The 25,557-nt window shown below is 45.2% G+C and overlaps 1 protein-coding gene across 9 annotated transcripts in view; it reads right to left on the minus strand.

The window, feature by feature from the left end:
* ERBB4 (erb-b2 receptor tyrosine kinase 4) overlaps window positions 1–23,934 on the minus strand; it is a 935,749-nt gene extending 911,815 nt beyond the window's left edge. For 5 of the 9 annotated variants that reach the window (XM_075933937.1, XM_075933934.1, XM_075933935.1 and 2 more), the window contains exon 1: window positions 22,930–23,360. In XM_075933937.1, the coding sequence (XP_075790052.1) occupies window positions 22,930–23,014 (85 nt within the window). In that variant the 5' untranslated portion in view covers window positions 23,015–23,360. Of the gene's footprint in view, window positions 1–22,929; window positions 23,362–23,775 lie in introns of those variants that run through there. The other 4 variants (XM_075933938.1, XM_075933936.1, XM_075933940.1 and 1 more) reach the window with 3 other exon arrangements.
* Between the last annotated feature and the right edge of the window lie 1,623 nt (window positions 23,935–25,557).

Raw genomic sequence — 25,557 nt, forward strand, 5'->3', positions numbered from 1 at the left:
GTAAAAAGGGAAACAGGTATACAAGAGCTACTAGGTATATCATGGCCCCCAAGGCTTGTGCTAAGTAAGAATTGCATGAGCAGTGTAGAAGATGATTGAGCAGTCAGATCAATTCAGTAGAGGGCAGTGTTATACATACACTCATTCATTACAGAGTCAGAACTGTACTGAATCCTATTATTTGCTCCAACTGAGCAGTAGGAACTGGACAAAACAGGCTTACAAGTATGCCCTAAAATAGCAGACGTGAAAATTGGTAGTATCAGATCATTAGAATGAAAGCATGCTGTTAACTATGAACTAAAGACCCAGTCTTGCTCCCATTTATGTCTAATGGGGTTGTGCTATTGACTTCAATGACAGCTGGTCCAAGAAGGCATCTCATTGCAGTTCTGATCTCACTGATCGTAGGGATGTAAAATCCGATCAGTTAACCAGTTAAACATTAGGTTAGCAGTTCCCAGACCTGCATGGGGCTGGTTGCCAGGATCGGCTCCCAGTGCCACCCTCCAACCACGGGGGGGCTGGCTGGTGGCCCCACTCAGGGGCCCAGTGGAACTGTGGAGGGCTGCTCCTGGGAACCAATTAAGCCAGGTGATGCTTACCAGGTCACAGTTAACCAGTTAGCTGTTCACATCCCCAGCCAATCCTGGTGTGAATTAGCTCTATCTGTGCTGAATTCAGTAGTGTAGATGCAGCTGTTAAAATCACTGGGAGATAAGCATTTCCAAGATTATAACAATTTAATTATTTCACTTATTATCCAAAACGTTTGTGTTGTCAAATTGACCGTGGACTTGAAAATGTTCAAAACGTGAGACCAAAGAGGACACAACAACATGAAACTTAAGCAACTATAAAACCACCACGTTAATACTTTAATTAAACCAGTGGCCTCAATTTAGAGACCACATGTTAATACAGACATTTTTAGCACGTCGAAACAGCATTTACCTGAAACCATTCAAAGGAAGACGAAAGATGCAATCCAAGTGCCCATTTTATCTCCTCTTTTGCTAAATGTCTAACTGTTTTATGCATTATTTTGTTGCAAATTAAATTTGATTTGTATATTGACCTCAAATTACCTTATCCCTGTAGTAATACCCTAGAATCTAAGGAACGAAAAACAACAGACTTGGCAATACCAATCTGAATATATTGTACTTGGCTATTATATAAACCTTTATTCTCTTTCCTTTCAAATACTCTTTTTTTCAAACCCATGGGCTTTTGCTAGTTGAGAAGCAAGCTATCTGCAGTTTCAAGCAACCTAGTGGAATGCGAGAGACACAAAGAAGGTACTTTTTATGCTCTACACCAAATGAATTCAAGTAACATGGGTAATGCAATACCGTAAAAAAAAATTGCCTGTGAAAACTTGAGTCTTTGGGTGCTAAGCTGTTCCTCGTTAGCATGAGAGCAACTGCAAGCCAAGGTCATTTCTTTTTCTTTAATTCTCTCCTCTCTCAAGGCATGGGAAGAGAGCTTAGTTATTTCTGCATGGATGCAAGGTGAATGAGGCTGTCGCTTCTCATTGCAGTGCTATTTATTACAGATTGCTGGCATAATACCGTTATTTTTTTTTTTTAAAGAAAAAACACAAAAGGAGTTCTTGAACATTATCTCTCTCACTTTGTTGAAAGGAATATATGAAGGGTTTTTATTGATACATATTTACGTAGCCATCTGACAACTGAGCTGCATCAGTCTGTTTTTGGCAAAACTCACGATGGAAAAGCAATCTACCCTGTTATAAGAAATTAAAAAAGCAGTGTCAAAGAAATTATATACATGGAAAAGTAACTGGCAGATTCAATATCTAGCACCCTGAAATAACACCCGTGTTTGCAATAAAAGAATGGAAAATATGAGAGACTAGATTGGGGTGGCCAACCCATTAAATGAAGAGAGCCGAAACAGTGGTGGAAAAAATGCAAAGAGCCACACCAGAAATTTTTTTTTAAACAAATTTTTGTTGGACCAAAAAAAGGACACTGCCCCTTTAAAAGACAAGGCCAACTTGGGCTCCCATTGGCTGACGCCATCTTGAATCGCCGCACAGGATAGCTGTCCTGCCCCAGTGAACACAGGGAGCTGGGGGCCAGGGATTCTTTCTAGGGGTGCAGGGGCGGCTTCATGTGCCGCACTCTAAAGGGAGGGAGGGGAAGAGCCACATACGGCTCGCAAGCCACGGGTTGGCCACCCCAGACTAGACAGATAGAATCAATTCACATACATATATAGACATCATGGGGACCAGCCACCTGATTTTTCAACTGAACAAAATATTGTAAGGAAGGGCCAGATCTTTAGCTGGTGGAAATTGATGTACTGGTTAAACCACTCCAGTCCAGAGCTCTCTGGTCCACAAAGATTTCAGTTAGCCAGATGTCCACTTATCATGGGTGTGGCCAAGTTTCCCATAAAGTTTGCTCACTGCCACAAGTCCTAAGTCTCAGCATTCCGTGCTGTTATTTAGCTCTAATTTACCCCTAATTGTCCTCTAACAGGCTCGTAAGCAGCAGAAATGTTGGCAATTCTGTTAGACAATATTGACCTCCCATAGTCCAGAAAATTCTCTGGTTTGGAACCAGTTAGGTTCTGAGGGTCGGAAATAGAGAGATTCAACATGTAGTTCCATGGACTATGTCATTTTCAGTAGCTGAGGATTTGGCTGTAAGGATTAAAATTAGGACCCTAGAGATTCTAAGTAGCACATCCTAATTTAAGTCATAGTTTCAAAAGAGGAGTTTTTTTTTTTAATAGATCCCTCTTCTGAGAGTAGTCAGTCTAGAAGACCGAGCAGTACATTTATGATAAATCAATTTGCCTACGCTGTATCCTTTAATCTGCATTCTTCACAGGACACAGAGGGCTGTGTATAAACAAAACCGAAAAATGCAATACACACATTCCTCACATGGTTTTAACTTCGACTCCTCCACCCAAAAAATCAAGAATAGCCATAGTCTATTTTTATGCTACTAATTATAACTGGCAGCCACTTAATAAAAAAAAATCCCATCCATTGTATTTTATTTCATAGGCTGATAAAAAGATAATGAGATAGACACCAAAGGCTGCGCACCGAGCATGTTGCCATTGTGATTTCTGAAAATGCGAAACCCAGCCACTCAAACATTAATATAAAAAGGATCATGCATTAATTCCTTATGGGATGTGCTTCTAATGCACTCATGAGGTCGAGCCTGACAACCCGCTCACCCTTACAGGGCTTGTTAGTCATTTAGCTAATCCTCATTCATGAGATCAATATTGTACTCTGCAGAGAATCATATGGTATCCTCTTGTACATCACCACTACTGCTGAACAACATATATTAACCTTGTCCTTCTGCATTTTCTCCCAGCAATGTCTGTGACATGAAAATCAGTTGCTATGGAGCACAGATAGCTACAGGCTTGCCTGTTGATATTGTAATCATAATCCAAATGTATACGCGGAACCTGTTGTCCCCAGAAAACTCCAAACGCTGAACAGACAGACTCCTCCTGATGGGGTTGTCCTCCATAGCACCCCAAATAAAGACTTGGGCTTTTTGTAGGGAGACAGGGAAAGCAATTTACTAGAACCTCAGGACTGCCTTCACCCCCGGATGTTACAGCCGTAAGTAATGGAAGCTGGTCAGTAGGCCCTGGTCTACACTAGGACTTTATGGCAAAATAATCCCCCACCCCTTAGGTTGAATGAATAAGCGGAACATCCACATACCAAGCCTGTTATTTAGAAATAACGGGACATTATTTCAAATTCTGTACTCCTGCTTTCCTCAAAGAAGAACGCTAATTTTGAAATAGTTATTTCGAAATAGCGGTAGTGTGGACACTCCGGTGCCACTATTTCGAAATGACCACTCCTTGGAGTAATTCAAACTAATTACTCCCCAGTGTTTTCTGGGACTCTAAGTTGAGGTGGCATGTCCACATTAATGGAACCTACCCTGTATAATTTTGAGGCCTTCTCATAGTAAGGGCACGCTAGTTCAATTTTTTATTTCAGGAAGTATTAAATTGATTTTAGTTATTTCGAAATAGTTTTCTAATGTAGGCATGCCCTTGCGGTGTTAAGGCTCCCCAGTTATGCCCTGACTTTTCAGTTTAGAAAAGAGGAGACTGAGGGGGGATATGATAGAGGTCTATAAAATCATGAGTGGTGTGGAGAGGGCTGACAAAGAAAAGTTATTTATTAGTTCCCATAATAGAAGAACTAGCGGACACCAAATGAAATTAATAGGTAGCAGGTTTAAAACTAATAAAAGAAAGTTCTTCTTCACACAGCGTGTAGTCAACCTGTGGAACTCCTTGCCAGAGGAGGCTGTGAAGGCTAGGACTATAATAGAGTTTAAAGAGAAGCTGGATAAATTCATGGAGGTTCGATCCATAAAAGGCTATTAGCCAGGGGATAAAATGGTGTCCTTGGCCTCTGTCAGAGGCTGGAAACTTCACTCTGGAAGGGATAAATACACAGAACAATGGGAGTGTTACATGACTATGCAGAGGACTGGTCCTAATGAGAGGCCAATTCAATCAAAGTGGACGTGGCCCACTCCCTACAATGGATGAGAAGGTGCGAATAGCAAAAAGGGGAAAGTGACTTTTTGCAGTGAGCAAGCCCAGTCTCTACTCAGACCCACTCTGAAAGTGTTACGTTTGCATATGAATTCTAGTTCGGCAATTTCACGCTGCAGTCTGGTTTTGAAGGGTTTTTTTGCTCTAATGCACAACTTGCAAGTCTGCTACTGAGTGACCACGGAGGTTGAAGTGCTCTCTTACTGGTATTTCAAAGTTATCATTCTTCATGTCTGATTTATGTCCATTTTTTCTGTTGCAGAGACACAGTTCGGGTTGGCCAATGTACCTGACAGGGGGGCACTGCTAGCTCATATCACATTAGTAGATGTGCTGTAATGAGCCATTTATAGAATATATACATTATATAATAAATATTATAGGACATACCTAGGATAGCAAGCCCCCATGGGACCTCTCTCCATCTTTTTCACATGCCTAGTTCCCAAAGTGACTGGAAATTTGTACGGAGAAAGTTTTCCAGGATAAAGTCCACAATGAACATGAAATTTGAAACATTTCAACTGTCGCTTTCTGCAAGCTTCTCCCCGCCCTTGTCATACTTATTCTTCTTTGACTCTTATGACAGATGAGCAAAAATGTATTCAATAAAACGTTAGCAAAAACCAATGAAATAGTGCATAAAAAAATTCCTGATGCCAATCACACACAATGACTATGGTTCTGGTCGCCTTGTTCATATCGGGAAATAATTCATTATAGACAAGCATAAGGTAGATTCAATAAGCCGTGTCGTAACTGTCAAGGTTGTTACTCTGAAATAGCTCAAAACTTAAAATTAAGAAGACAATAGCGAGTGATTATTATTTTTTTGAGATGCTAGATGACTTGCAACTCAGATGGCTAAGTAAACCTTCTCTTATAGGAAAGCATTTTCTATCGGATGGCATATTTAAAAATTCAGCCTCAGGAGGTATTAGCTATAGAAAGAAGATCTGAACCAGACATTCATAGATCCCTAGGCCAGAAGAGACCGCTGTGTTCCTTGAGTCTGACCTGCGCATCACAGAGCTGCCCCAAAATAATTCCTAGAGCATTCATTTCAGAGGGGAAAAAAATCCAATCTTGATTTAAAATGGTCAGTGATGGAGAAGCCACCATGGCTCTTTCACTGGTTAGTTGCTCTCACGATTAAAAGATGTATGCCTCATTTCCAGCAATGCAGTAGACACAGCATAAGAGGCAATATTAACCCATGGAGGTAACTAGACTGGGAGTCGGATGACCTGAGTTATTTCCTGGTTCTGCCACTAACATGCTGTGCAAACTTGGGCAAGTCATGTCACCTCTCCCTTCCTATCCCAGTTTCTCTTCCCAACCTCCCTCTCTCTCTCTTTAAAACAGTAAGTTCTTTGGAGGAGGGACTATCATATTCGCACAGCACACTGAGCAGTGAGTGCCCACTTTTCGTTTTAATACCAATACACTAACAGTTACTGTACTGGAACATGAACTATGAAAAATAAAATACAGTGTTTATTTTACAGATAACTCTGGAGGGAGAACTTAATTTTGAAATACTTCTGTGCTGCTCCATCTGTGTTCGAAACATCTTACTCTTAGGACTTCAGGTCATTTGAAGTTAACATTCATTCCATGCAATGTTGCATTTGCTACGACGTAAGTTATATTTTGGAAATATTTCCCTTTAAATATTCAATATTGTTTATTGTGTGTTAATTGAAAGATACCCCTCAGATCTCTGTGTCTCAAGGTACGTACACCATTCTTCATTACACAGAGATATCAGTAACCTTGCAACTGAGATGAAATGAACAAGGATTTGTGAAGGCAGGAGGATACAAATCATAAAATATAAAGCTGTGCTTTACACAATGAATATTTAAGGCCTGATTTGCAAAATTGGGTAATTTTGCATGCTAATGGACAGTTACACATCTAACTGGCCATTTGTGCATGCAATTATATGCACAATTACCTGATTGCATAATTGCGTGGGCTTAATTTTGAAAACTAGGTCTTTCATTTTTGGTTCCAACACAAGCAAGATATCTAATAAATAGACACGGACTTGTTTGGAGGCAAAACATCAGATTTGTTTACCCAGAAAGCGAAAACCCATGGAGTATGTTGCGGTTCATACCATTTCATTAGGAATAATGGGCCAGGCACATGGCTAGTGTAAATCTGGGTAGCTCCAGTGCAGTCGAGGAAGCAACACCGATTTACTGAATCGAGGATCTGACCTGTAAGATACGGATATTGTTGTAAAAATACATATGCCTGTATTGACAATGTCAACTGCTTTCAGCCACATTGGCGAATTTCCCCAGTGTGGTCACGGCTTTCTTTAGCGTGTTGTTTTAAAATGTCATTCTAAGAGAAATATAAATTACAAGTCCATAAAAAAGCTATCATTCATAAGCCAATCAGTAAATGGGCATGGGCATATACGATATAATTAGCTATATCTTGAGGTCAGAGGAAATTACTATTGGCTTTCAAGAATCAGGTATAATGCACTCATTTGCTTATACCATTTTCCCATAATTTATCATTTGTGACTTCCAACAAGGGAGTGGGGGAAAACCTACCAACATGCAAAATATCTAACTCACAAGTCTATTTCCAGCCAATTACAAGTGAGGATATTTTTTCTTTTTGGGTAATAATCCTTTAAAGAGCATCAATTTTCATGAGAACCTCATTTCACAATTCACAGTTATTTTACACGTCCACCAAAAGCTCTTCAAGCTTAGCTGTCAGAGTACTCAAGTTTTGGCCAAACATCAATTTTCTGTGTGGATGATGCATTAAATTTAAGACGTTCGTTGCTGTTTCAGGCAAAGTAATATAGCAATTACGAAACGATTTCCAACTTACAAACCCATAACTAATCATTGTTGGAAATCAAAAACACAGAGGGGGAAAAAAATCCAAGTCAGAAGAATGGTTAAAATAAAGACAAAGACAAACTCATCCACTACCAGACCTATCAATATGCACTGCAACCCCAATGATACCATAATGAATACTATCATCGCAAGTCATGCACACAGTTAGGGGAAAATCCTTCCTAAAGGAAACAGTCCCAATTTACCATTGCCCCGCATTTAACATAGCAAATGCTCACCAGTGCTATTTTTCTAATTGCATAGCAATTTACACTCATTTTGTGTTATTACAATGCAATGTCCCTGAAATCCAAAGACTTTTTGCCCCACCTGGGTACTAGTAGTAAGAGAGCACAAGCCAGGTCTCGTGGCTCACCAATACACATGCTGTTCCAGAAGTTCCAGTCAGATCTCCTGGGGTCATGTCTGGCAATTATACCCACAAGTCAAGTCCAATAGAGCTGCTCAACTTTTGAGGCCTTTTTCCTAGGCCATTAGCACACGTCTGCAGGGCTTTAGTGCTTGCTTTAAAGTTTTTCCATCAATGCTTCAGTGACTGTTTTCCTTGGTGCTTTAGTACTTGCCTTTGTTATTGTTTTTCCTCATCACATCAGTACTGGCTTTAAGCCTCTCAGGAATCAATTAGAATCCAGCACCCTTTTTATCAGGGCTCCAATACCAGATCCCTCTTTTTGCCATGCCTGACAATCCAACTTGGCAATCAGAAGTTACTGGTCATAGCAAGCAAGCTGAATTCCCTGCAAATTTCCACGAGGCCTGCAGTTCCTGGTGCTTACAGAATGGGAGCGTAGGACCCTTTCGCTTCAGATACCATTGAGAGAGAGAGCCTTGTGGAGTCTCTCAGCTTCCTTGAATCTAGTCAACAAGAGAGCTAGCTTTTGAAGGAGGGCCTGTCCCCCTCTCCCTCTCCCCTTTCAAAAAAGGAGATTTCAAGGGACAAGACACAGGCCTGAGAGCTTCCCTTTACCTCGTGAGCCACTTTACCTCAGATATTTTGGTATGGGCCTCCAAGATTGAGAGAATATAAAGAAGATGCTGCAGAAAGCCCAATCCCTCTTGACAATGCAAGTCTTAAACTCTATACCACCAGGTGAAGACTGGAAGATGTTTTATTCCAGACACTCCCTTTATTCAAAGACAGGGGGTGAGCCAGCCCAGAACTGAACCATAATTGGTTAAAGACAAGTGCAAGATGGCTTCCCTGGGCGCCTCCATTCCACAGAGGTGGGGGTGGGGGAGGTCTGTGCTCTGGACCTTGACATGCTTTGATACATACTGCTAAGATCATTCTCATTCTGGGGGTTAGTCACAGGGTAACAACCAGTTTCATCTCCTGCCTTGTTGACTAGCATTGGGCGCGTGCAGTTTTGTGAACTGCTCGGCAGAAGCCCCGAGCTACCTCCACCGGCTGGGAGTAGCGCATTCGTCTTGCTTGAAAAGCTAGCTGCTGAAGGTCGCATCTCTAGAATGTGCTGAAAGATCAGTCGTGTCACCACCAGGGCTCATGAGACACCAGACGAAGCCTTAGCTTGTCTCCAGCAGATGACAAGTGGAATTTATAGAAGCCTTACTGTACACCACTCTAGTGTTCCTGCATCAGGATGGTATCCAATACAACAGAGACAGAAACAACATGCAAGGGACAGGTAGAGTAGAATCACTTTACATATGCTGGATATTTGTATTCCTAGTAACTATTTCATATCCCCACAGGGACACAACGTACTGGCCCAAGAGATCTTAGCAAAAGGAAGCATTACAGAGCCTCTCATTACATCCAGTGACAGATGCCCATTGGACCTCTCTGGTCTGGTGGAGATCCAGGGAAAATCTGCAGTTAGAAAGGGGATCCCAAAAGATGTTTGGGTTCTAAGGCCAGAAGGGACCACTGGAGTCATCTAGTCTGTCCTGTGTGATACAAGCCAGAGAACTTCTCCAGAAGTTCTCCAAAAGCCAACATATTCAAATTGTAGGTTGTGCATGAATCCAACCTCAGATGGAGAATCCTCACAAAAAGACTCCACACACAGGAAACTTGGTCTTTCCTGGAAGAGAGTGTCTGGATCTGTGGTGTTTTTTCTAGCTTTCATTCATTTTCAAAACAGCCCAAGATGAGGACAAACAACAAAAGGTTGTTATATGCCTTTTCTGGAGGATTGAGAAACTTCTGAGAATCTCATAAAAGCAGATTTAGTGCAACTATCCTGGCCCCACTGGAGTCCGTTTGAAGGATTACACTCTTTGTTCCTCTGCAATTTCCATTGTTTTTTCTTTTTTACTCTACCAAGTTAAGTCTTCTATTTACCAAAAATTACAGCCCTTGTTTTGCAATGCTGCAAAATGCAAAAGTTAACCCTAATGATATAGTTGGGGTTGGTCCTGCTTTAAGCAGGCAGTTGGACTAGATGACTTCCTGACGTCTCTTCCAACTCTAATCTTCTATGATGGGTGTTTTTTTACTTTAAACCTTATTTGTTGCAAGGATTTTGACCCTAGCTTGGATTTTCAGAGTTTGCGCCAGAATAGTTTCAGGTGCAATGCCACAGAATTAAACTGTGATGTGTGCATCACATACAGCAAAAATGGTATGAGGAAGGATGGCCTTACATTTAAGTCACAGCAATGGAATTAGATATATGAATTCTATTCCTAGCTCACCCATAGGTTTGTTTTGCCTATGTACAAAAGTCATACAAACATGAGGATGACTGACATGTTCATTCTGGGATTATCATTTGCCTTCTGAATTTTTTAGTATCTCTCAAACCATGAAAAGTAGAAACTTACCATTTTTCTTTAAATAAAAGCTGAAGTAATCTCTTGACTCCAGAAGTAGGAGATTTAAGACAAATTCCAGAGAACTGGGGGTGAATATGGGAATACCTGGCAAAACTACATAAATCTCTGCGTGTCCTCAGTAAAATACATACAACTTTTGCCTATGTAGATTATAAACTCTTTAGGACAGGGGACCATCTTTGTGTTACAACACACATGCAATTTCTAGTAAGATGCAGCCCGAACCTCTGATTGTATTCTGTTAATGCTGAAAGAGTTCAAATAATGAATATAATAGAACAACTGGATTAATAAATAGTTTATTAAATAAGGACTGTTAAGAGATTACACCATTATTTACATTGTGGGTCATACCCACAACTCTGTGTGCTATCGGGACCATATCCCTATATATATATAAATTACCTGTACGGCCTCAAGAATGTCACATGGGCTGCAGCTATGTGCTGATTGGGTCTAGATTGATCAGACAGCGCAATTGTGTATGTACAGAGCCAGTATTCAGGGCTTTGCCTTATATGGGGGGGGGGTCTATTATTAACAGGGAACAAATTCTACCATAAGTAACCCCAATATAAAACTTAAAGTGACCCAGCTCACGTCTATGAATAGTCTTCTCAAAAGACAGGATGTCTGTCATGGACAAGACAAGGGGAGAGAGGAAAACTGAATATGTTACTTGCTATTTATATAAAAATAGTCAACTTCTGTTAAGGACTATTAACTCAGTTTTTTCTGTTAATTCCACAGACTTCAATGGAGTAACTCCAAAATTACATCAGAGTTGAGTTCAGAATTTGGCCCATATATTTTTCAGACATATTTATGAACAGGTGACTGAGCCAACTTTCAGAGGGCATGAAATGGCAGGGATCAGATCTCAATTTGCTGAACAAAATTAGCTGCATGTCTTTCTGTTTGTGTATCAGGTTCCCTGCACAGGGCACACTAATTCAGGCAACAACCGTTACAGTACATATGGAAAGAATAATACAAGCATCTTTTACAAGAAAAAACAAAACATCAGTTATTTTGTTTTCTTCCTATTCAGCTTTTTGCATATTCAATATTCGTGTCCTGCACTTCATTAATAGCACTAAAGAATGATATCTGCCTACCAAACACTCCACTTTCCTAGTTAATGGGGAGTACATGTTTAGAGCACTTGATTTATCAGCAAGGACAATGGTTGCTAAATTTGAACTTAACAACAACTGGAAGAGAAATGTTCCCTTCTCCTGGGATATTTTTACACACTAAACAAATCTCTCTTAAAATAAGTAAGCTTTTCTTCATTTTTAGTAAAATTTTAACATACGATAATATAATGCTGAAGTCTAAACGCTGCTGCGGAGCCTTCAGAAACATCAGTTGTATTGCTTAACTGTTGAAAATAATGAATTAAAAGATCCATCGTCTAACTTGCTTTGGTGGGTCAAAAATGTTAAACAAATCGTGTTTTGGCAATGATCCGACTGATACACACACCCTGTCTACCAAGAAAAATCAAGCTCAGTGAGAAGGATCTAACAAAGAATGGCTAATGAACAATGCCCATCAGCTATTGGGCTACCTTAAATGATTGCTAAAAAAAAGTTAAGTTATTGGACTTCCTAAACTTTCATTGTGAACATTTTATATACCTCACCACTATTTAAACGAAGAGACGTTAACCACGGTAATATAAATATTCTGTAAAGTAGTCGCATGATTGGAGCACCCAAAGTGAACAGAGACCCGGTCCTGCGGGTGCTGAGCGCTTCCTACAAGTCACACTTTTCTCCCAGCTCAGGCTAATGCCTGGCCTCCGACACCCTCCTCACTCACGGCCCAGGCCTCAGTTCTAACCCAAGCCCTGGTCTACACGAAGGAGTTATTTCAAAATAACCCCCCTTTAGGTCCAGTTTATAAGCAACGTGTCCACACTACCAAGACTGTTATTTTGAAGTAACTGGCCACTTATTTAAAAACTGGTACTCCTGCTGTCCTCGGGGAATAACGCTCATTTTAAAATAGTTATTTTGAAATAGCAGTAGTGTGAACGCTCCAGTGCCACTATTTTGGAGTAACTACCCCCTAGAGTAATTCAGACTGATCGCTCCCCAGTGCTTCCTGGGGCTCTAAGTCGAGGTAGCACATCCACGTTAACAAAGCCTGCCTCCAACTAACTTCAACGCTTCCCCATAGTGTGGGCGCACGCTATTTTGATTTTGTTATTTGGGGAATTAAATCGATTTTCGTTATTTCGAAATAGTTTTATTGTAGGTGTGCCCCAAAAGCCTACACTGCAATTTTATAACCTTGTAGCTCAAGCGCTGAGTCTGAGTCAGCTGATTCAGGCTCAGCTGCAACTGTTCCTCCGGTCTTAATTGCAGGATAGGCGAACCCTCAGGCACTTGTAAAAATGGTGCCCAGTATCTTTCTATTGACTATTCAAAGGCAGGAGCAGCATCTGTCGCCATCTGTGACGCTGGAGTTAAACTTGTGTCAATATTTCCCAACATTCTACAGTTTCCCAATTCATTTAAAAAAAAACAAATAATTTGATATGAAACAAAAAAAAACTGGCATAAAGGGTCTTTTGACTGCAAGAACAATTTTCATTCTTTTTATAAACATCTGCCTGTGTTTGCCTTAATTGCAAAAAAATATTACACATCTTCATTTATTCACACTCAGTTACCAGGCCGTTTTAGTCTAGTGTCCAGTGTAATTCCTTGATGAATTCCAGAAAGTTCACAGGCAATTTTAAAAGGGACGTGGCACCGGATGAACTGCACAGGTTCCTGAGTGCAGGAGAAGGCACAGCCTTGCAAGCAAAGCCTGACAAGCCATCTGATTGCAAGGAACACATGGCAAGAGGGCAAAAGGGACACTTCTCCTTGCCTCCCTCCCTCCCCCTCACCAATGATCTGCAAGCAAGGTTCAGAACTACTACTACAGCACAGTCTGAGAAAGAACAGCTGCCATGCGCTGTAGACGGAGGATTCTTATGCACGTCCCCGCAGACTGAAGCTTTTAGGAGCTGCAGAGGGATGTTGCTCACAGCCATTGCTGGGGTGACTCTGTGCCTCTGCAGGATACAAAGAAGAATTGAAGAAGTAAAACCACTAACAGCTGAAAGTAAAGAGCTTCACATGAGCCGTTGATTGGTCCTACAAAACCCAGGCACAAGGTTACACATTCCCAAGCGCCATCTACTGACACTTTATTAACTATTTTCATATAGATGCTGGTCTTGGCTTTAGACAATACGCAGACCTCCACTTCTTTGCAGAGAAACATACAGTGTGCGGGGTCTCTGAACCCAGAAACAGCAAGAAGGCAACTCACGTTTATGTGCAGGTTTACAAGACTATCAGAGCCTGCAGGATTTGCACCGCAGCGTATAGTATAACATCACTGTGTAACAGGATAGGCAGCCAAGGTTTCAATGTTTGTTGTTCTTCTGAACCACTGAGCCTAAATCTTCATTGATTACTGATGTAAGAAGAGTTTACCCAACAGACCATAATCACAAGAGGTGTGTTACAAATACTCTCTGATAAAGCAAAGAGTGTTTTCAACCTTCAGATCTGATCCTGCCAGGAGAGATACAGGCTACCGGCAATGAGAAAAACAATTACACAGTGGACCGCATGGTACCTTTACAAAACGAAGTGACACATACATACATCTGGCTGCAGGACAGTGGCCTGGGGAGAGCGACATCACACAGCTTCAGTTTGTGCCTGCTGCACCACAAGTGGTATTAGTAGCAGGTGGGAGATCTGTGCCTATGTAAGTTGTATATTCAAAGTACGTGCCGGCATGAAAGTTCTAGTTTCATGACACTAGCATGGCTGCATCCCAAGCAACAGCCAACACCACACATAAAATATCATGTACTCTGTATGCACACCGTGCATTTTACAGAAACAAATGCAAAACTCTGCCCACCATTCAATTATGTTACTAGGGCCCTACCAAATTCGTGGTCCATTTTGGTCAAGTTCACTGCCACAGGCTTTTAAAAATTATAAACGTTATGACTTCAGCTATTTAGAATCTGAAATGTCACTGGGTTGTAACTGTAGGAGTCATGACCCAAAAAGGAGTTGGGGGAGGTCACAAGGGCAATGCTGAGGCAGGCGTTGTACGACTGCCAGCCATTATTACGGTGCTGCTGCTGGCAGGGGCGCTGCCATCAGAGATGGGCAGCTGCTGGCTGGGAGCTCAGCTCTGAAAGCAGAGTGTCCACCAGCAGCAGCAGGGAAGTAAAGTATGGCATGGTAGAGCGTTGCCATACTTTGGTGCTGCTGCCTTCCCAGACAAGGTCTTGGTCTGTAGCTGCTACTCATGGGCAGCAGGTATACTAGGCAAGGGTGGGGCCAAACTGCCTCGCCTGGCCCCACCCATTCCCAGCCTTGTGCCATGCCTACTGGATAGCTCTCTGGAGCTCCAGGGCCAGCTGGGGCCATGCCACATGCTGGCTCCCCGGAGCTCTGGAGATGAGGGAGGCTGGGAGGGGGAGGCTATCACGGGGCAAGGGCCAGCAGCCACATTGTTGAGGTGGGACGAGGTTGTGTAGGGGTTAGCAGGCCAGTGGGGAGGAGAAGCATGGGCTCTGGTGGTCAGGGCTGGGGGCAGGGGTCTTGCCTCCCCAAGCTGTGGGGTCACCCACTGCCCATGCTGCCACTGTCATGGCCACTCAGCTCCAAAGGAAGCTGAAACAGAAGTAAGGGAACTAGAGATAGAAGCAAAAAAAAATCGCTGGGAAGGGGGAGGGGAGAAATCTGCCTGGTTTTCTACTGCTGTGAAAGTCCCATTTCTAGTTCTAACGGCTCTCAAGATGTTCAAGCCTAATCTTACTCCCAATGCAGGAGCGAAGATGGCTCATTTTATACCCCATTTCCACGTAATTCAGAGAAGAGAGGAAGCATTTCTCTGGCAGGCTGGAAAAAACCCACAACCACCTGGCAGCTGTCTGCTGCTGAGAGGGTTGGACCATTAGGAGCACTCCTGGCAGACATGAGCCAGTGGACACCATAGAAATGATGCTGTCGAAGAGGCACTACACGTTCCATGTATTACATGACTCCACAAGTTCTAGAGTTGCCAACCCTCCCGGTTTGGCCTGGAGTCTCCTGGAATGGAAGATGAACCTTTAATTAAAGGCTACGGCACGTGATGAATGCTCCAGGAACACATCCAACCCCAGCTGGCACCCCTAACAATTTATCACAGGGATTCTACCAGTAAGTAGTAGCTACATTGATACCCCCATCCCCAGTCAAAACCAATAGTTCAAGTTGCATTAACATTGCTCATGCAACTATAGCACTTCATGGGTGCTGGGAGTGGGGCAGAAGGGGAGAATCTGCTAATTTTTCCCCATGGGTGCTCCAGGACCAAGTAAGCGCCCATAATGACCACCACTAAAGAAACCAAATGATCAGTTAATTATGTAAGTGATCAGTCTCTTCCCCCACAAATGGACACATTGCATTCCTACCAATCTTCACATACAAAATTTCAACTTACACCCCCAGCAACAGCCTCATCACCTTTGACCAGTCTGGCCCCTCCTCACAAGGTGGGACCCAGGCTCGAGTGCCCCCAAATCTGTCTGCCCCAACACCCAGTCCTTCTGCCTATAGCTCTCTCAGAGCCTTAGTAAACATTGCTCCTTTAAAGAGACAGGACACAGCTCCCACCTGTTAACTTAGCGGCGGACTCACTTCTGCAACATACAGCATTGAGATGGTTTAGTAATAACTAAAAGTAAGCAGATACCATTTAATCCTATCTAGTTTTAAGGTTCACTTCACAGGCATATTTTTGCACACATTTAGGTTTCATTATCTATCACCCACATATACATCACATGTGTTTCCTGTTTACCCAGGATGCCTCACATGACACTAGGGCCATATTCTGTATCTGGAAGGTGAGACAGACAGACCTGGTCATCAGTTACATCGTGGTGTTTCCTCTGCCAGCTGGCACTGCCAGGCTCCCTGGGTCAAGTACCCAAATAATGCAGTATAACCAAAACTAAATCTTAAACCCATGTTTACACAATACGCACTGAATGCTCCTAAGGAACCAGAATGTGCATGTCAATCGTGGTGCATTAGGAGAATTCTTTTGAACTCCCGTACAAATGAAAGGTCCGGTTATAGATTCACAGATTCAAGAGTATGATCTAGCCTCATGGGGAAACAAACACATGTTTCAGAATAGACTGAAGTTGAGGTTTAGAAAAACAGCTAACCTTGATTTAAAGAGACCTTGAGACATGGAGCAGCCACTGTTTCCCTCAATATGTTGCTCCAACCAAGCCCACCAACGAGGGTGAGAGGTGAAGTGGGCGGCAGCCAGAGCCCCAGGCTCTCTAAATCACCACCCATTGATTTGTCTAGCTTCCAACTCTCAGCTACTGGATCTCATGAGAACATTGTTTGCTAGGTTAACAACTCCTCCTCCATCCTCAGGGTTATTGGCCGTGGCCAAGTCATCTCTTGGATAGCTAAGCAGATGGATCTTCTTACGTCTCTCCAAGTCAGGCAGATTTTCTAGACTGCCAACGATTCTTGTAGCGGTTTTCTGAAGCTTTTCCAGTTTCTCCAACATCCTTTCAGAAGTGTAGACACCAGTACTAGATGCTGTATCCCTGCAATGGGCTCACCAAAGCTAAAAAGGAGGACCTATCACTTTCTCTCTCCTACTCAGGGGTCTCCTGTTCATACTTCCAAGCATCATAAAAGCCTTCTTAGCCATGGCACTGCATTGGGAATTCACCTTTCGTTGATTACCCAATGTGACTCCTATGTCCTTTCCAGAGCCAATGTTTCTGAATTCTATTCCTGTCCTCCAAGTGCTTGCAACCCCTCAAAGCTTGGTGTCATCCACACATTTTGTAAGCATGCTCCCCACTCTATTATCCAAATCATTAATGAAAATATTGACTAGTCCTGGAATCAAGGAGGACTCTAGTGGGACCCCACAAGATACACAGTCAGACAATGAACTACTCAACTATTCTTTGAGTTGGTCTTAACTAGTTTACAGTTAGTTACAGCAATTGAATCTAACCCACATTTCCCTAGTGTGCTTATGAAACCTGCAACACCACACCTGAATAAAATTCCAAGAGAGATCCCAATTACAGCTTCTCTCCATCCACTCGTCAGTAACCGTGTCCAAGAAGGAAATTAAGAGCACCCCTGTTTAAAAAGGGGGGCGGAGGGTTGCTGCCACATGCAGATGCCCAGAACAGCAAGGTACCAATGGAACTGTCTGGCCACATGAGTTTGAAAAAGCAGCTCTCTCATGGATAGGATACAGCAGCATCAGTATTTGCACCTGGACATTAGCTGTAGCTAGTAATATGCTTATTAAAGGGAACCAATTTTGTAATAAAGTTTTTTGTACAATGTCTGTCCCATGTGTGTGCACGTGCTACATGTTAATTCACATACACATCCTAAATAAAATATATATGACATCAAACCACAGAGTCTAATGGAGCAGTTGAATATTTTAAAATTTCTACCTTTCCCTATAAACTCATGGGCAGCAAGCCACCGAAAAAGCTAGATTAAGTGAGGGCTCCAGTTAATTCCCACAGTAACATGAAAAAGAAAATTAAGGCCACTTTTAAGAACAACTCAGAACAAAATTCCTAGGTGGCTTTTGAGGCAAATTCCTCTCTGGTGCATGCCAGCGCAGTGTTATTGATTTCAGTGGAGCTGTTTACACTCACAGCAGACTTGTATTTGGCCTTACAACCGAAACTTGTGACTCCCCCCCCACACACACACCTTTTCTTTATTGAAGAACGATAGGAGTCCAGGAATAGCTGTCTGAATGGTTAATGTGGAGGCTAATTTTGCATACATATATGCATTTACCCAAAACCCTCAATGTTATCTGTTGTAGCCTCGTGTGACTTCTTATAAATGCAGCTCCCAGGGAGGCCTATAGTACATACGAGGAGACACTGCCATCTTCCAAAACCAGGCAGCCTCAATTCAGTGAGTTGGGTTTTACGGGTGTAATTAAGAGTAGCGTCTAGGCCACTGTATAAACAACAGTGTATCGGTTACAGGTATTTATGATCTGCAGCCCTGATTCTGCGTGGCCATACAGCTCTCATCTGCCACAAGAATATCTGCAGCAGCCTGTCACGGCACAGGATAAATTTGGGATCAGACTGCATGAGGAAAGGGACCTAAGTGATCAGGGTCTGTTTATCTCAGAAAACCCGCACTGGTCCATCAGTCTTTGCAATGGGAACACAAGAGGACTGTCTTAACCCTGTGCTCAAGACACAACTGCCCCCAGCAGTCCATGAGCACAAGCAGCGTGGTCTGTCTGCTTTCTAAACCCTGCACCAGCCTCAGTCGGAGACTCTAGATGCACAATCCTGGGGTCAAAACCGCAGCGGACGTCAATGGAGTTTTACCTGCGAGAGGACTGCAAAACTTTGGGTTAGCCAGCACTTGGGGAACAGAAAGGGAAACTAGTCCCCTGATACTGAAGGAATGATACAATATTGCCCACCAATTGGATTTTGTTTTCTCAGGGCCTGAGTCCACCGCCCCCCCCCCCCCCCCAGCACACACTGATTTTTCTAGTTAATATTTTATATATTTTTTCAAAAGCATTCGGGGGAGGGGAGAGAGACTCAACTACCAAATATCCATCGCAGTGCAACAAAGAGGCCAAGCATCAAAGACAGCGGCTAGAGAGGAGGCACAACGCAGCTTTCAAAAGAGGCCCCATCTGACGTGACCCAGAGAAGAGCTTTGACGTGAGCATAAAGACGCGGCCCATCCGGCTGAATAGGCTCATCGGGAAGAAAACGGAGAAAAAATATTTAAAGTGCAATTCATTGCACAGAGTGCTTGGACACGTCACATAGCACAACTTAATTTGGCTGGACTTGTTTAGCCCTTCTGCAGTACTGTCTATTACAACAAAGAATACGTTCATTGGCAATTTGCTAATTCAGCAAGGACAGACTGGTTTCCAATAATAGCACAAGGTATTTTGATTATGTGCCCCAATTTAAGATTGCCATGCACAAACAAAAAAAGGGAAGGGGGGAGAAGAGAGGACATACACACTGGTTTTGTTTTTACTTCCTGGCTAACAGAAGCAGGATAATGAAATTAAGAGTGCTTGCTACTTATCTCATTCACAAGAGTGAAAGTGCAGGCAGCTTAATGACCAGCTCATCACGAAGAAAAAAAATGGGCCTGATCCAAAGCACATTAAAATCAGTCAGAGATTCCCCCATCACACCATCAATATTTACAAAAATCAAGCACACTTGTACAATCTGACACACTAATTCATCAGGTGCCAAGCTGCATGTGTCATTAACTGCTCAATAAAAGCTTAGAATTAAAACCGTTCCTTCCTTCCATTTCTTTTTAAATACTGTATTTTTCTTCTTGTGTAGTGCGAGGAGTAAAACATATTACTCAGAAGAGATGCGAGGCTTGCTTAAAAAAAAATTGAGATTTGGCCTTGGGAGTCAGTGCTTTGAGGATATGCAAGTGACCCTGGATCGATGCTTTTTTATTTGCTCTCAGGAATAAATATAGTCAAGGGAATGACTTTGTGACTGGCCAGCCAGCCAGCCATATCAGATTCATCAGAAAGGAGGAATGGACAGGGAGTCAGGGAACTCCAGCAGTGCCGAAGCAGAAGGTTGCTAGGGAAAAAATAACAAGGAGGCCAAAGTAGTGAGTAGGAAAAGTAGTAGGAAATAGACAACAGAAGTAGTAGGAAATAGACAACTATACAGGAGTGGGGAAAACTGCAGAATATCAGAAAGAATTTAAAAATCAACTCTCCACTAAGAATAATAAATGATACGGGCTGGTGAAATAAATAGAATAGTTAATTTACTGGCATTAACCAATCACAAACATGGCAGAGGAAAATATAAAAGGAAACAGGTAAAAAAAATCTGAAGTAGGTTAATCAAACTGTTAGAGATGATCACATGCAAAAAAAGCAGCATTAAATTAAAAGCAAAATTACGTATAGAAAGGGTACGTCATTATAAAAGCGTTTTCCTAAGTGTCAGATAATATATCAGTTCTCTCTCAACATAGCTCTGATCTCAGCTACTTAAAAATAGGAACACAGACCATGTCAAGAATGTGTGAATGCACCAGTGATTGGTCAAACTTCTTCATCTCCCCATTATTTAAAACAAGAAGGAAATGTGAGCAATTTTATACGCCCTCTTTTTAATGTCTAACTTAAAACAACTGTCCCCTAAAAAAATATAGCCAACAAAATCTCATTGTGTTTCTATCATCAGGTCTATACACAAATGCAAAATTTTACAATATATCTAAGCAGTAGTAATCTGTTCAGTGAGACCAATCCAAACCCACGTTAAAATCTGAGCAAATCAACATCTTTCTGAACACAAGAAAACCTCAAGCACTATGAAAGGAGTTTAAGGAAATTTTGCACTGTGTATTTTTCATAAACATGTAGTCACCGTGAAGGAAAAATGTACATTTAAGGCTTTTGTTTTCATCTTTCAAGGTCATTACATTTTTTAATAAATTGGTTAAACAGGAATCCAACTATGTAGGTTTACCTGGCAATAATTGGAAACATTGAAAAATATATGGGGAAACCCTTATTTATATGCCTCGGGACAGACCCAGGTTAAACAGCGTAACACACTTTGTGGACTTGGAACCGCTGCTTGCTTCTGTCTAGGAGTGTGTTTATGTTTCCCTTTTGCAGAATAAATGAACGATATACTAACACTTTCTTGTAAATCACACATGAACACCAATACAGAGTTACTTCCCAGGAATTGTTCTGCTGGGGGATATAACACTGACATCGGAAACGTAAACGGTAGTATAATGTATCGTCTCTAGGGATGCTACGGGACACCCCTTTTAAATATCTTACAAGTTGACTCATAGATGCACCCCTGCAATTTTAAAGGGGAAAAATTGAAACAAGACTTCCTACAGGTTTCTTTGAAGAGACAGAACCACACGTCTAATGATTTGTACTGGGGAGGGGGGAGAAATCAATATTTCTATTCTATTCACATAAACCAGTAAATAAGGTGCATTCCTTCTGCTTCTTAAGACATTAGCATTTCAAAAATATGCCACTTTCCCCTGAACTCCAAGCGTGTCTAATAATGCGAGAAGCAGATTGTCTCCCTCGTTTCCTTAATTTGTTTCATCTAAAAGCAATTCACACAACATCTTGTCGCCCTCTGGCAGCTTAGTTTACTTATCCGCACTTAATTTCTCATTTGGACCAAAACAAACTCCTCCAAACTGCTACTGACGGGGGAACGCTCAATACGGATATACTTGGGGAGAGCACACAAAAACGAACAGACAAATCATTGGCTTTGGTAGTTAGACCGAAATTAAGGGGATCTCTTTCCCCACCCCTCCCTGCACGCAGAATTGTTGCAATTTCTCAGCCGCAACCGTCTTTCGAGTCAAAGAAATCCACGAACTAGCTTTCCTCGCCCCTCCTCGCGCATCCTGGCTCGCCTGGTGTCTGAAAAACCCGAGCTTGGCTTTTGTGACACCAGCCTTGTCCAACATACACTCATCACATCCCACTGACTCGGACGGATTCGCGCGCGACGGGGACCCTACGGGAGGAGGCGGCGGCGCCGCGGGACTAATCTGGGGGGATATTCCGTGCCGGGGAATCCCGAGAGGGGCTTGCAAAGGAGAGTCCCCCCCAAGGAGCGCGGTTGAAAGCAGAGGGAAAACGCTGTAGGTTGCCCCACAGATATTCCGCCCGGCCAAGCGCACGCTGCTTTGGAAGGGGGGGGGGGGGCGCATGCACCGCCAGGTGGAAGGGGGTCTGCAGGGGCTCGAAGGGCACCCCAGGCTCGCACGCCGCGGGTCCGACCCCGCAGCCAGCCGATGCGTGCCCGCAGCACGGTGCGCGCACAAACGCAGGGGAACCCAGCCGCGTCTGGCAGGCTGCACGGGAGGAGAGCGACACGGACCCGTCCAGCCCACCTCGCCCCGCGTTCACCGGGGGGGGGCACCCTAGAGGATGGGCTTAAAGCCCGAGCGTTTTGACTCGGCTCAAAGTCTGAGCGGGGCAGCCGATTCCCGGGGTCACACGCGTCGGGGGGGGGGGGGGGGGTGAAGATGCCGCCAACCCTTGCACCAAGATGCCGGGCTGGGTTGTTCCCCGCTGCCCGCGTGCCGAGTTCATCCCGGGACCGGGGCCAAGAGCAGCTCAACAACTCCACAAAGTCCTCCGGGAGCCACGCAACGGGAGTGTTACGGGGGGGGGGGGGGGGGCTGTGCCTGGCTCCACAGCAGCCTGCCAGGGGAGCGCCTAACGCAGAAGGGGGAGGTTAACCTAGGAGCCCTGCATGCCGGGGAGGCCAGACCCCCTCCCGCCAGCGCTGCGCAGGGCGCCCGGGGCCGCACGCAGGTGGGGCAGCGAAGCGCCCGTCAAGCCGCCAGCTCCTAGAGGAGCCGTCCCGGCCCGCGGCACCGCAGCGTCCCCCCCGGAGCGGCCGCAGCTGGACCCCGGCTGCCCCAGCAAGGCCCCCCCCGCGCAGGGTCACACTTCAAGGGGGGGGTCGTCAAACCGGCTCGGCGTCGCGGCCACCCACCTGCCTGCGCCGCGCCGGGCTGCAGGGCGCCGGAGACCAGCAGGCAGCCGAGCCAGCACAGGAGCCCAGCGGCCGGCGGCTTCATGGCTGGCGGAGGGTCGGGCGGCGCGCTCACATGGTCCCCACGGGCAGCTCCCCCCGCGGCCGGGCGCGGGGCACCGGCGGCTTCTTCCCCACTCGGCCCGCAACAAGTGGCTCCCCCGGCTCCACTTTCTTTTTTCAGGGGGGGTTGGTTGGCGGTGCCCCTCCCCTTGCTGCTCCTGCTGCTTCTGCTCCGCTCGCGGGTCCCGGCGCTGCAGGGCTGCCGCCCGGGAGCCCCCCTCGCCTCCGCTCCCCGGCTGCTGCGCGCCGCCGCCGCCCCCCCAAATAATCCCGCACCGAGCGGCGGGGCAGGCTGGAGCGAGACACACACACCGCCGAGGCCCCGCCCCCTCTGGGCACAAGCCCCGCCCCGCCCGCCGCCGGCGGGGCCCGGCTCACTCCCCCCACGCGCGGCCCGGGAACACCTGTCACGCGCGCTTGGCGGGCGGCGCGAGCCCTGCCCCGGGTTAGCCGTAAGGGGGTGATATGCACTGGGCGCCCGCCGTGCCCCGGAGACGCGGCTTTGCAGTGGCCTGCCCATGGGCTCGCTGCGGGGGGTGTCCCGCGGCTGGGGGGTGCTGTGCTGCCCTTGTTTCTTCCTGCTCCGTGCAAGCGCGGCTGGGGGTTGCTTTCCCCTCCTTTGCAATCAGCGGTTGCACCTGGCTGAGCGCGGGAAGGGGTGGGGGACACAGGCACGCTGCCTTTTCCAAGCAGGCACCCCCCCCCCTTGCATTGGATCTAGGGGGGTTGTCCACACACACGCACCCAGCTGCATCGCCGCAGACAGGCTGGACCGCTGGCAATCCCGCAGCTTGCGGAGGCTTTTCCCAAACGCAGCTGGGTCCGCTTTGCAGCGTTTTCCGGGCAGCCCCTGCTGTGGCAGGCGGCGAGGAGCGTGAAGGGTTCGCTCCTGATCTCCCTCACACACACACACCCGCGCGCGCTCTGCAAGGGAGCAGACTGTCCACACGCAGCTTCTCACTCTGGCTGCTGATTGCCCGGGGCGGGGGCAGCTCAGAGAGGCTGCAGGTGGCTGGGTTCCCTTTCAGGTGGCATCATTTAAACAAGAGCCGTGTCTGCCGCGCCTATGACTCAGTTCGACATATGGGATTGCTCCCAAAATAATCCGAAGGGTGTTTTGCTTTGCTTTTGTTACTAAAGCAGCAAGGCAGGAGCTATTCTGGACTGAGGCTGCTGCCAGTGGAGGCTAATTAAAGTAATCTAGAGTATCTGTACCCCTGAGGTTTATCCTTGAGAGGAGCTGTTCCAAAGAGCAGGCGGCTTGCTGGGAACAGCCTGGCGACGTATAGACTGGCATGATTTTCCGCAAATGCTTTTAACGGAAAAGTTTTCCGTTAAAAGCATTTGTGGAAAAGAGCATCTAGATTGGCACGGACGCTTTTCCGCAAAAGCACTTTTCCGCAAAAGCATCCGTGTCCAATCTAGACGCGCTTTTGCGCAAAAAAGCCCTGATTGCAATTTTCACCATCGAGGCTTTTTTGCGCAAAACAAAGCTGAGCTGTCTACACTCGCCCTTTTGCACGAAAGCTTTTGCACAAAAGGACTTTTGCCCGAATGGGAGCAGCACAGTATTTCCGCAAGAAGCTCTGATTTCTTACATTAGATCGTCAGTGTTCTTGCGGAAATTCAAGCAGCCAGTGTAGACAGCTGGCAAGTTTTTCCGCAAAAGCAGCTGCTTTTGCAGAAAAACTTGCCAGTCTAGACCCAGTCCCTCAGTTTCTGTAGCTTATTGAAGCTTTGGAGTCTTCCCCTCTTTGACTTTCAACAGCCCTTCCCACCTAGAAATAAAACTTCTGATGGCCCATCAACTGCCTCCCCTTCCCTGATATCCTGCAGAGGGTCCTCTCCAGCCACAGCTATTCCATTAGCTCTGGTCTCCTCCTTGCACATTTATGAACCCTCTGTAGGTCAGGCAATCTCCTTGCTAGGACTTTTGGTATCTGCCCTAAAATCTTTACATTGCATGGAGTCAGGCCTGCCCAAGGCACCAGCCGGCTGCCTTCCCGTGCCACATGTGGGACCAGCCTGAGGCCTCCTGCATGGGGGCTTTCCACAAGATCCTCTGCTTAGTTGGCCTGGCCCGGCCCGGCCCGAGCTGTTGTCTGTCTTCCTTCCTCCCCTGGAAGGCTGGTGTTCCTGCCAGTCCTCCCCACCATGTTCCTCCACGCCATACCAGGGGTCGAGTCCCACTTTTTTTGGCAAAACTGGATATGTCAGTTGGCAAGAGCTAACTGGGCGAATGCCCAATTTTGCCAGAACAGGATGGCTGAGACAAGCTTTCAAAAGTGGACTGTCCCAGCCAAAACAGAACACATGTGTTCTCTCTACTGTGGCCTTCCAATGTTGTCTTCAGCAGCAGCAGGGTAATTGCTAGGGGGAAGAGGCAACGCGTTTTCTGGCCTGAGCCAGTGGTGAAAGTGCTTGGGCAGTAAGACAACATAGCCCCTGCCAGCCCTGGGGATCCCATAGCTGGGCCGTGCAGTGGCTGCACTCCAAGCCCAGAGCCCCCCACTCTGTCTCCTCAGT

The sequence above is a fragment of the Pelodiscus sinensis genome, chromosome 7 (assembly GCF_049634645.1).
Source record: "Pelodiscus sinensis isolate JC-2024 chromosome 7, ASM4963464v1, whole genome shotgun sequence".
NCBI lineage: Eukaryota > Metazoa > Chordata > Testudines > Trionychidae > Pelodiscus > Pelodiscus sinensis.